Source organism: Ascaphus truei, chromosome 7 (assembly GCF_040206685.1).
Source record: "Ascaphus truei isolate aAscTru1 chromosome 7, aAscTru1.hap1, whole genome shotgun sequence".
Taxonomy (NCBI): Eukaryota; Metazoa; Chordata; class Amphibia; order Anura; family Ascaphidae; genus Ascaphus; species Ascaphus truei.
Genome location: NC_134489.1, coordinates 32,567,038 through 32,578,404, shown reverse-complemented (window position 1 = coordinate 32,578,404; position 11,367 = coordinate 32,567,038). Strand labels below are relative to the sequence as shown.

General features: G+C 44.8%; 1 protein-coding gene across 1 annotated transcript; it reads right to left on the bottom strand.

Annotated features, from left to right (window-relative positions):
- Nucleotides 1–7,175: 7,175 nt before the first annotated feature.
- On the bottom strand, nucleotides 7,176–10,357 carry LOC142498907 (C-reactive protein-like). Its single transcript, XM_075607540.1, has 3 exons — nucleotides 10,077–10,357; nucleotides 8,596–8,678; nucleotides 7,176–8,046 (listed from the first exon to the last, which is right to left on the bottom strand). Exons 2-3 carry the CDS (start codon nucleotides 8,657–8,659, stop codon nucleotides 7,406–7,408), a joined length of 705 nt encoding a protein of 234 aa, XP_075463655.1. The 5' UTR covers nucleotides 8,660–8,678; nucleotides 10,077–10,357; the 3' UTR covers nucleotides 7,176–7,405.
- Between the last annotated feature and the right edge of the window lie 1,010 nt (nucleotides 10,358–11,367).

Genomic DNA, 11,367 nt, shown 5'->3' with positions numbered 1-11,367 from the left:
TTTAATTGTTTGAGGAACTGGATTAATTGATTGATGCTAATTGTATTGGTGTTGGTTAGTTTCAAATTGATTTTCATGATGGCATTGGTGGTTAGGGGAAATTGTTCATAGTGTATTTTATTGTTACATATATTTTGCATAGTGTTGCATGATGCACAGATTAATTGCAACATGTACACACTCAATGCAATTGTGTGACATTTCATAGACATTTGTGTAGCTGCAGTTTGTTTTTTTTATATTTACAATGGCTGCTGGATTTATTTTAACATGCAATGTGGTGATTTTAAGATTAAAAATGCATGTTTTGATTTATGCATGTTTTATGTGTTTCATAATGGGCAAATAATATATTATCCATATCTGGATAATAGTTATTTTGCACATTATTGTACTGTATGTGTTGGGGGGGGGTGTGGGGGGCAGGAGGGTGTATTGGCCCCAAGGGTATGTGGGTAGGCCTCCCCTGTGGGTAGTGGGTGAAGGTGGTTAGGCCTCACGGGGTGGGGGGTTAGTGTGGGAGGGTATGTAGGCCTCCCGAGTGGTGGGTGAGGGTGGGTTAACCCCTTAATAACTGTAGCGGTTAATAACCACTATGGTGATTAAGGGGTTAGGGGACATTACATTGGCTATTGTGATTGTTGTGCATGTTTTGCAGCACCAGAGGGGCATGGGCAGGATGAAGATGAGGATGAAGATGACCTTCATCGTGGGTGCCTGTAAAACGTAAGTGTTAAATGTTTTGACTATATTTATTGTAATTTATATGTATTTAAAATGGGCAAATGCATTATTATCCATATGTGGATAATAGTAATTTTGCCCATTACAGTACTGTATGTGTTAGGGGGCGGGGGGATGTGTGTTGTTTATTGGGGGCAATTGTCCCCAATAAACATGCTAATGTGCCTTAACCCCTTCATTGCCTTAGCGGCTATCCGCTAAGGTAATGAAGCTGCATTAATGTATTTTTATTAATAGTGTGCGGGAGCAGCGGATCCCCTGAGCTGAACCGCATTGATTTCTGCCTCAGAGACCCCCTGCTTCCCGAGTTACAGGCCCCGGTTTGGGGCATCGGTGCCAGTGCGGACACCATATTTATAGAGCCCACGTCGCGTCTTGGACGCTGTAAAGATGGCGGCGGCACTGGCACCCGATGCCTCATACCGGGGCCTGTAACTCTGGAAGCAGGGGGTCTCTGAGGCAGAAATCAATGCGGTTCAGCTCAGGGGACCCCCTGCTCCTGCACACTGTTATTAAAAATACATTAATGCTGCTTCATTACCATAGCGTATAGCCGCTACGGTAATTAATTATTGTTTATTGTTTTGTGTGTTTTAATACTAGTGTAGATGTGCAGGGGGTCTCCTGAGCTGAACCGCATTGGTTTCAGTACGAGGACCCCCTACTTCAGGAGATACAGGCCCCTTTATGGGGTGCCGGTATCCCCTGCAGAATGTAAATAACCCGGTCACGTGACGCGGGAGCTTTAAACTGCAGGGGATACCGGCACCCCATAACGGGGCCTATATCTCCTGAAGTAGGGGGTACTCGGACCTGAAACCAATGCGGTTCAGCTCCGGAGACCCCCTGCTCATGTACACTATTATTAAAATGTATTTATTTAGTGTACGATTGCCTGTAACAATCTTGCATGGAGATGGCAAATCTCCATGCAAATGTTACATGCGGGTTTTTTTTCTATCAGCTAGCGAACGGAGAGGTTCAGAACGCTAGCAGGGGGGAAAAAAGCAACACGTACGCTGGGGCTGTTCTGAGCTATTTTGAGCAGGTACGTTAAAAAATGGGCTCAAGGCCTTAGTGCATCGCGTCCCCACCGATAGGTGCTACTAATGTCTTAGTGATATTGTGCAATATAGCATTGGAATCCAGGAGAGGGTTAAACTTCATATGCAGTAAAGGCTTAAATGCTCACTTGATTGCCATAGTATGGGATAATAATGTATAATGGTATGGAGGCACCACAGTGAGTGTGTGAAATGTGCACTCACTGAAGAGAGCACACCCACACCCACTAATGGGACAGCACACCTCAATCCCTAGGCATGAGTAAATGTATAGCCATATATAATATAAACTGCAATAAAAACATATTCAATAAACTCACGAATCATCAAGTCCTGGATAGATGCAGCGTGCCTCCTTCCGGTATAGGTAAGTCCAAGTAGAAAAAGAATGGTGGAGCACTGCTGGAAAAAGTAAAGGGCTGGAGGCTAATAGCAAGTTAAAAATGCTTTAATTTATTGCATGAGTAGACCGGGCTACAAACAAGAGAGGTTCTCTAACGTGTTTCGCGCTGTCAAAGCGCTTTGTCAAAGAGTTCAGAACGCTTGCAGGGGGAAAAAAGCAACACATACGCTGTGGCTGTTCTGAGCTATTTTGAGCAGGTATGTTAAAAAATGGCCTCAAGGCCTTAGTGCATCGCGTCCCCGGCTTCACTTTTTAACGAACCTGTTTTTTGGCCAAATCAGAACGCAAAGCCATTGAGCTTAGTGCATAGCCCCCTATGTGTTTGTCGGGTGGACACCACTAGGCACTTATCCCTCTCTGGAATGCACTATTATATGGATTTGTTGTCACTCTAGACACTCATTATGTTATCTGGATACTGATGGACTTATACAATAATATTTTTGATATTTTTATAGAGTTTACATGCGTTTTTGAGCACCATCTCTCACTTAAATATACACTAGGAGTGCGCCTGTTCTTCTTTTTGTTTTTGTAGGTATCTTTGAAAGAAGAGGTGATTCCTAAGTTCAGGCTGCAAAGATTCTGGAGGTCTGATACATTGGGACTGGTCATATTATCCTATTTTTTTATCATTTGTACATATTTTTATATATTTGTTATAGTTGTTTATACAATTTGTATTTCATACTATATAGTATATTGTTATTGGCAGAATTGTTTATGATTGAAACATATATATTGATTGCAGCAGTATGTGTGACCTAATATCATACTATTAGAATGCTACAGGATCTAGCTATCTCTTCACCAGTGGTATATTAGTGTTGGGAGCTTTTTAGTTCCCAAATTGCACCCAACACATGTGTAACAACTCTTCCGCCACCCTAATAGAGATCTGGCTGTTATGGGTGTATTTTGGTGCTGTATGGGCTCACCTGTTGTCTGTCAGGAAGCCTGACCAGTGTCCGCATTGGTATGGGGAACAGCAAGAGAACTCATCTGGTGCAGCACCTCCATCCTGTGTGGACCACACAGGAACCTCTTTCCAGTAACTAGACGGCAACAGGGAACGTTGTACCATTTATTGGCAGGCCAGCAGACTCCATCTCCCATGAAAGAGAGGTACTTTGTCACACCCTACAGATGAACACCTTCCCTCGCATCTTGCGGTCACTTTGTCCGTGACTAGGCCCCCCAGAGGCTTGAGGCCCGTGAGGCTGGTCGTCACCCACTGAGGTAGAATCCTGGAATCTCTCTTATAATTTAGGAAGGAAGCATCTTATATAGAATACACAAAAAACACAGCGCACAACACTCATAGTGTATTAATAGATATATTAAAAATAACCAACAAATAAGGATAAGTATTCTGCGTGGGGGGGATTTTTTTCCTCCAGTCGCCGAGTGAGCCCGCAGTAGTGGGGTACAGAGTCCAATGAAATACAGCAAATCGAACCTATTTCCATCCCTGATGAGACCGTAAGGTTTCGAAACGCGTTGGAAATAGGTTCGATTTGCTGTATTTCATTGGACTCTACCCCACTACTGCGGGCTCACTCGGCGACTGGAGGAAAAAAACCGCGACGCAAATTGCAGTGTCGCTTCCCAGTGACGTCACAAACCCGGAAGTGCCGGATCGGTGGGCTGAGAAGCGTGTATCCAGCCACTGTAAGAACTTGCCGGATACCGCGACATTACTCGTGTACACCACGAGTTTGCTGGACTTTCTACCCTTGCGAGTGGGACTATACAGGCTCCATTTTGGGACCGAGAGACCGAGAGACCGAGAGACGGGGAACTGCTTATACCATCGTTTGATGACATCTGAATTGGCGTTCTGTCTGGTGCATGGGTAACATTAACCCCTGACATGCCTGTTTAATTTTATTTTGATGTACGCACAATACTTACCCTTATTTGTTGGTTATTTTTAATATATCTTTTAATACACTATGAGCGCTGTGCGCTGTGTTTTTTGTGTATTCTGTCTAAACTTGTAGGGGGTGTTTTGAGCCACCCCTAGTATCACAGCTGCAGACGCTCCAAATACTCAGTGCCTAGGAGGTCACGTATTGATTTATACATTTATCACTGATTATCACTTCATGTTGTGTATTGTTTGTAGTTGCGCACCTATTCTCACTTCTATAAGAATCTTATATACCTGGGGGGAGGTCCCAGACATAGTGGCAGCGCCCGCCTTTTGGACATAGAGGGAGTGGGCAAAGGCGCGGCTCCAGGATTCTATCGGAGAGACAGCCGAGAGACGCTGTCAGGGAAGAGCTGAAAAACACTGCTACCCACATAGCAAGGGCAACATCCTAATACTTCAGTCGCTGGATTTGATATATTGTTATTACTTGTTTCCCCTTTATCTTTTCTTAGTGCTTTGTTGCGCTATGATCCTAGAGATCATTTCTATTAAAATATAAAATGTGATTGCACTATCAGAGCATGCGCTTCATCTTTCTGTTCATAGAGCACTCTACACTGTATTGTGAAACGTGAGGGAACACCCGTACGTTATTTAAGTTATAGCTAAACCAGCCACTAGTGATCACCTACACCTACCTACCTACCTACAGAAGCACATACAAATTACTAAAATTCACAGTTATGGTTAACTCACTAAGGGCTACAAAAGAGTTCATATTTACTTACCACTACCCTAACTACACACTCCCACCCCCTCCTCCTCTCCTCGTCTTGCATACTAAAGAGCATGGCATTGCCTTACTAGTCACTATGGTAAACAACCTACCTTCCCCCAGGGGGCCTAACCTTCCATCACAAGCACCTACCCCTATCGCCCACCCCCACTACATTCACCCCACCCCCAACAATCCCAATCAATTTGTCCCCCTTCATCTACATGAATTACTTTAAGCCCTGTTAGTCAAAGAATAAAAAAAATATTACAACTTACATTGCATTATTAAGCTCAACCCCCTTATAACACTGTGCTTGGAGTCCAAAGAATCACATCGCATTATAAGTGGATCGCGTTAGAAATAATGTACAATTGTATGCATTGTACAATAAAGTATTTAAGATGCCAATAATCGTGTTGTAAAGTATTTATAAACACGACATTGGGAGCCACGCTTGCATCGCGTTATAAGTAGATTCGCGTTGTAACGGATCGCGTTATAACGGGGTTGAGCTGTATATAAAATTGTCATTACCTCTTTAGTGTCAGTGAGGCTATCTAGGCTCTCTCAAGGATACTCTATGTAGTGTCACTGGCACCAAAGTGGCGAATAAATATTGAAAACACCTTACCGTCAGCCACAGAGAGAGGTTGCATAGCCCTTATATAAGACCATGTTGTTAGTGGAATGGAACTACTCGCCGATGGCATCTCGCCACAGCTACTACGCTACTGCCATTTAGCCGCCAATGATCAGCCGCTGAGTGCAGCTAGTCGCCGCCGGCCGTTTCAGCGTTAAGGTTAGTGATTAACATTGGCATTAGGGGTTTTAGGGTAAGGGCTTAAACGTTTTAGGGTAAAGTAAGGGGTTTATGGGTAAAGGTTTAGCTTTTTAGGGAAAGAACCAGCAGTTTCTCCCTTTCTGCCAGGTCACCGAGGTCGGAGCACTGTGCGTCCTCTGACACAGACGCTGCCCTCTTCCTCTGCAGTGCACACTTCCTACAACACTCTGTGACGGCTCCCAGCCTCCCGCGAGTTACGCTGCCACCATCACCTTGCCACCGTCCCCCAAAATGTGCCACACTAGGCTGCCAAGTGGTAGCACTGGCCCTGCCTCCTCACCAGCTTCTCCCCCACATTCTCCTCGCCACAGCAGCTTCTCCCCCACATTCTCCTCGCCACAGCAGCTTCTCCCCCACATTCTCCCCGCCTCACCAGCTTCTCCCCCACATTCTTCTCTCCAGCTACTCCCCCACATTCTTCTCTCCAGCTAGTCCCCCACATTCTTCTCTCCAGCTAGTCCCCCACATTCTTCTCTCCAGCTACTCCCCCACATTCTTCTCTCCAGCTACTCCTCCACATTCTTCTCTCCAGCTACTCCCCCACATTCTTCTCTCCAGCTACTCCCCCACATTGTTCTCTCCAGCTACTCCCCCACATTCTTCTCTCCAGCTACTCCCCCACATTCTTCTCTCCAGCTACTCCCCCACATTCTTCTCTCCAGCTACTCCCCCACATTCTTCTCTCCACTCCAGCTTCACCTCCAGCTACTCCCCCACATTCTCCACTCCTCTCTAGCTTCACCGTCAGCTACGCCCCCACATTCTCCCCTCCTCTCCAACTTCTCCCCCACATTCTCCCCTCCTCTCCAACTACTCCCCCACATTCTTCTCTCCTCTCCAGCTACTCCACCACATACTCCCCTCCTCGCAGGCTTCTTGCCCTGTGCTCCCTTTCTTCCCCCATCCCTTTCACTCTCACACCCCCCCCCCCACTCCTCTCTCACTTGCCCCATTCCTCCCTCCACCACTCCCCCCCCACCCCTCTTATGTCCTTCTCTCACTCCCACCCACCCCTCTCTCTTCCACCCACCCCTCCATCTCACTCCCCCACCCATCTCTCTACCTTCCACCCCTTCCTCTCAGTCCCCCATCCCTCACCCATCTCTTACTCTCCCACCGCTCACCCTGCTCTTACTCCATTTATAAACCTCCCCCCTCCATTTTTTACACTCTCCCTTCGTTTTTACTACCTCCCCCCCCCCCTCCGTTTTACACCCCACAGTGTCAGCGCAGGAAGGATATGTAGCTGCATCAGGAGCATGCACAGTACAGTATTGCTGCATTGTGGAGCGCGGTGGCAGCATGGGAGGGAAGCAGCCTGCTCAGCACTCAGCTCCCCGTGCGCTGCCCCCGCGCCCACCCCAATGTGGCACCTAGCGGCAGCACGGCCCTGCACGCTTGTACATTGCTATACTCTCTGCATCTAAACCCCAAAGTACAATGAAATGTCCAAAAATAAAGTTGCGCCATTTTGCTTTTGCACATATTTATTCATTTTTTTGAACAGAATCATGTTTTTTGAAGGAATACATCTTTGGCTATTACTGTGCTATAAAACTAAATGCTATGATTACATTGTGCACATTCTGCGTGTAATGAGTGATTGTGCAGGGTGTGCAGTACAGGTGCTTTAAAGAGGAGTCACTGGGACAGGCACAGAAGATTCATAGTGGTGTATGGAGGATGCTATGGAAGGTCTCTACTTGTAACATGTAGAACTGTAGGCGATGTCACATAGATATGGCTGCATAATGACATTACCTTTGTCTTCGTGCTTTAAGGACCTCCAATTAATCACATTACCAACAATGTTATTATAGAGAACATCAGTGATTTCCTGTTGGGTCAGTACCTTATCCCACATGTGAACATCAGTAATCTCTCCCAAAAAGGACTGATCAGCTGCAAATTTACCACCATAGGAATCCTGTTCCTGCCCAATCACAATGATGGGGTTTGCATTGATTTTGTACCCTTTTTGGAACACTTTTCTTGGGTACAGCTTCCCATTGATCCATAGCTGCACTACACCAGTGGAGGAGTCCCAGCTCACACAGGTGCTTAACCACTCTAGAGTATCCCTGGCTGTCAGATTATAATACAGGTCTTGGTTGCCCACTGAGACTGATAACTGATTGATGGGATGAGGATAAGGAAACAGGAGGAAGTCGTTATCTTTGGCTGGAGTGGCCAGGGAGAACAGGGAATAGGAGCGTGTCAGATCTGTGTAGGCCCGCAGGCAGACCGTGAGCTGGTCAAAGGGGCCGTTGTTTTCTGGCTGCAGACGCACGTATGAATTAGCCGTCTCTCCGGGGAAAAGGAACACGTTGTTTCTCATATCTGCATGGGAATAGAATAAACATTGAATGCAATGTTAAGATAAATGGCATAGAGACGTTGGGCCATGTTTACTAAGCGGTGATATTTCATGACACATCCCAGCATCAGAATTTACCTTATTCATAGTACAGTTTGTTTCATTATTTGGGCTATATTAAATAGCTTTAAAATGTAGGCTCAAACAAATTCTGAAAAGTGCAATAATACCACAGAACATGCTGTTTTATGTAATGCCAACAAAATAAGAATCCAGCAGCAATTCCAAACTGGCCACGATCATGGGCGCCTTCTGGCACCAGACATCACCCTATGGCCCATTGATCTAGATGTGGGTAATGTGTCATCTGGTGATTGAAGGTGCATTGAGGAAAAGCACCACTTAATAAATATGGGCTGCAACCTCTTCCACTTACAATGTGAGAGGCAGACACAATGAAGAGGCATTCATCTGTAGTAGGCACACCTGGCTGTGCTAACCAGCACGGCCCCACTTGCCCGATCCATGGACGACCTGAGAGGGAAGAAGATTGATTTGGGATTTGAAGTTACCTGTCTGAGCTAGAATTCCAGAAACACCTGCAAACAGGAGCAGCAAACCCAGCATCCTCCCCATGTCCTCGAAATAAAGAGACCTATGAATGGAAACACAATGATTATTTGTCCTGCAGTGCGGCACACAGTGGCATTTAAAACAATAGATCTCATCAGTCTTGTACTATTTGTGAATTACAGGTGACATCCTGTTCCTTGCATGCCTTAAATTTCCGAAAGATCGATGCTAAAATAGATCCTTCCTTTAGTAAAGTAGAGGGTCTCGAGAGGAAAAATCTTCCAATAAACACTTCTAAAACTAAAAAAAATGTGAAGGCTAAGAATCAAAATCAGGTACCCTTTTTTATCACTCGATTTAACAAAAGAGCACCACATATTAAAAACATTATACATATATTGGCCTATTTTAACAGATGCAATTTTTGAGAGGCACGTTACAGAGAATCCATACATCATTTATAAAAATACTAAACATCTAAAAAAAAACATTCTAGCATCCACAGAATTGAGAACAAAAGGAGATCCGGTGGGTCAAAGGTTGGACATCTTTTTAGATAGGAAAGGTATACAGGGATATACCAAATAAGTATACATGGAAGGATGTTGCTCCAGGGATTAATCCGATTGCCAATTCTTGGAGTCGGGAAGGAATTTATTTTTCCCCTTGTGAGATATCATTGGATGATATGTCTCTGGGGTTTTTTTGTTTGCCTTCCTCTGGATCAATAAGTATGGATATAGGATAAAGTATCTGTTGTCTAAATTTATCATAGGTTGAACTTGATGGATGTACGTCTTTTTTCAACCTCATCTACTATGTAACTATGGGTCAAAAGTGTTGGATCCCATTAAAATCAAGTGGCTGCTTTTAATGTGGAAAGTCATACACAATGTGCCATCTCCTAAATATAAATATCAACCAATTTCTATCAAATAGTACGGGTAAAACTTGAGCTGAAGCAATTTATTTATTTATTGTAAAACTAAACAGGGTGTACGCTATAAAATGCCAGTGTAAGCTCCAATACTATATATAGGAAGAATAAAGAGATCACTTTAAGCAAGGATGATCCTCGAGTCCTCTCACCAGGCCAGGTATTCAGAATATCCCTGATTCAGCACAGGTGGCTTCGGCTGAGCCACTGATTGGCCAAAGAATTTAACTCCCTTATGAAAAGATAAAAAGATAAGTATTTAACTATATAATTTGTCATATTGGATGTAGCACTGAGGCTTTTTGTTCTTTGATGTTCAAGTATCAAGATACTTAGCCCCTATCCTGCCCTGTGTGCATCAGAGATTTGGTGAGCTAGGGAGAAATGTGCATGTTATAATGAGCTGTGGAGGTACTAATCCAACCTCTTCAGTGCTGCAGGGCCAGCACTGCATTGCACTGAAGTTGTTAACGCATTGTTAAAGACTAATAATCTCTACCTTACATATATTTTACAGCTAGTATTGTATAATAGATGTTTTACCTCCGTCCGTCTCAAAAGATGCCCCTTTCCTCTTGCTCTTTTGCTGTCCGTCTTTCTTTCAGCTATTGCCTTCAGTGAATAAGAGGTACCGGGTTTTGCTGTAATATTTATAGTAGTCTGCTGCTTGGATTTCAGCCAGGGACTTTGATAAGTAACTGGGTGAACATCATTTATTCCAGCTTCTGTTACATAAGCCCTAGCTAATTAATCAAGACAGTTGGTCAGTATTCAGTACAGTATATCCTGTATCCAGCTGACTATAACTGTTGAATTTTGGACTGTGGGACACCCATTACAGAGGCAGAGTTTTAACTGGTGGGTTGCGGTCCAACACAAAAGGGGATACTATTCAATGCAGTATGAGGCTGGTCCATGCTAGACAACAGAGGGGTCAGCAAGGGCATAAGAAAAATATATTGTTTAAGTAAATCTGCAGAGAAGCAAAACTTTTATCTCCGAGCTGTCAGGGCCAAAGACAAGATTTACAGAATAGCTGAGGACACTGTAAATACAACAACAACAGGAAAATAACTCCATGTACATATAAGCCAACAGGAAATACATGGAAGACAACAGAAGAAGCTCGCCTAGAAGTCATGAGAAAGTGCTGGCAGAATATATATCTAGGGTGGGAATGGACATGCAAAAAAATAGTCGTGAATGTTATAGGGTTACTGTTTTAACAGTGTGTATACTGGTGCATTAAAAGTAATTGCTTGTCTAGACCACCGGTGCGCAAACTGGGGGGCGCAAGATTATATAGGGGGGTGCAGGCGGTATGCGGGTGGTTGAACAAGCTCTGTGCTGCTTCTATGCTTGTTGCGGGGCCTTGCTGTGGGGGCAGGGCCTTGCTGCTTCTCTGCTCGCTGCAGGGGCTTCACTGCACACAGACAGCCCCCCCTCATCTTGTCTGTTTCCCCGCACACGGGGGACGTGAGCATGCTGAGTACTAAACCCCCCCCCCAGGTGAAAGTGTGTGTGTGTTGTGATTGAGTGTTTTGTGTGCGTGTGTGTGTGTTGTGATTGAGTATGTGTGCTGTCTGTGTTGTGATTTTGTGTGTGGGTGTTGTGATTATGTCTGTGTTGGTTGTGATTGAGTGTTGTGTTTGTTGTGATTTAAGTGTGTGTTGTGTCTGTGTGTGTTGTGATTGAGTATGTCTGCTGTGTCTGTGTTGTGATTGTGTGTGTGCGGGTGTTGTGATTGAATGCAGCGGTGCGCAAATTGGTGGGCATGCCCCAGGGGGGGGGTGCAGGCGGTGTGCAGGGAAACCTGGTGTGCGGGCAGGCAGCC

Bases quoted from the DNA above. Each gene is read 5' to 3' on its own strand.
- LOC142498907 (XM_075607540.1), bottom strand. From the start codon at position 8,659: ATGGGGAGGATGCTGGGTTTGCTGCTCCTGTTTGCAGGTGTTTCTGGA. The intron at 8,047-8,595 runs GTAACTTCAAAT...ATTCCCATGCAG, and splicing joins TGGAATTCTAGCTCAGACAG to ATATGAGAAACAACGTGTTC.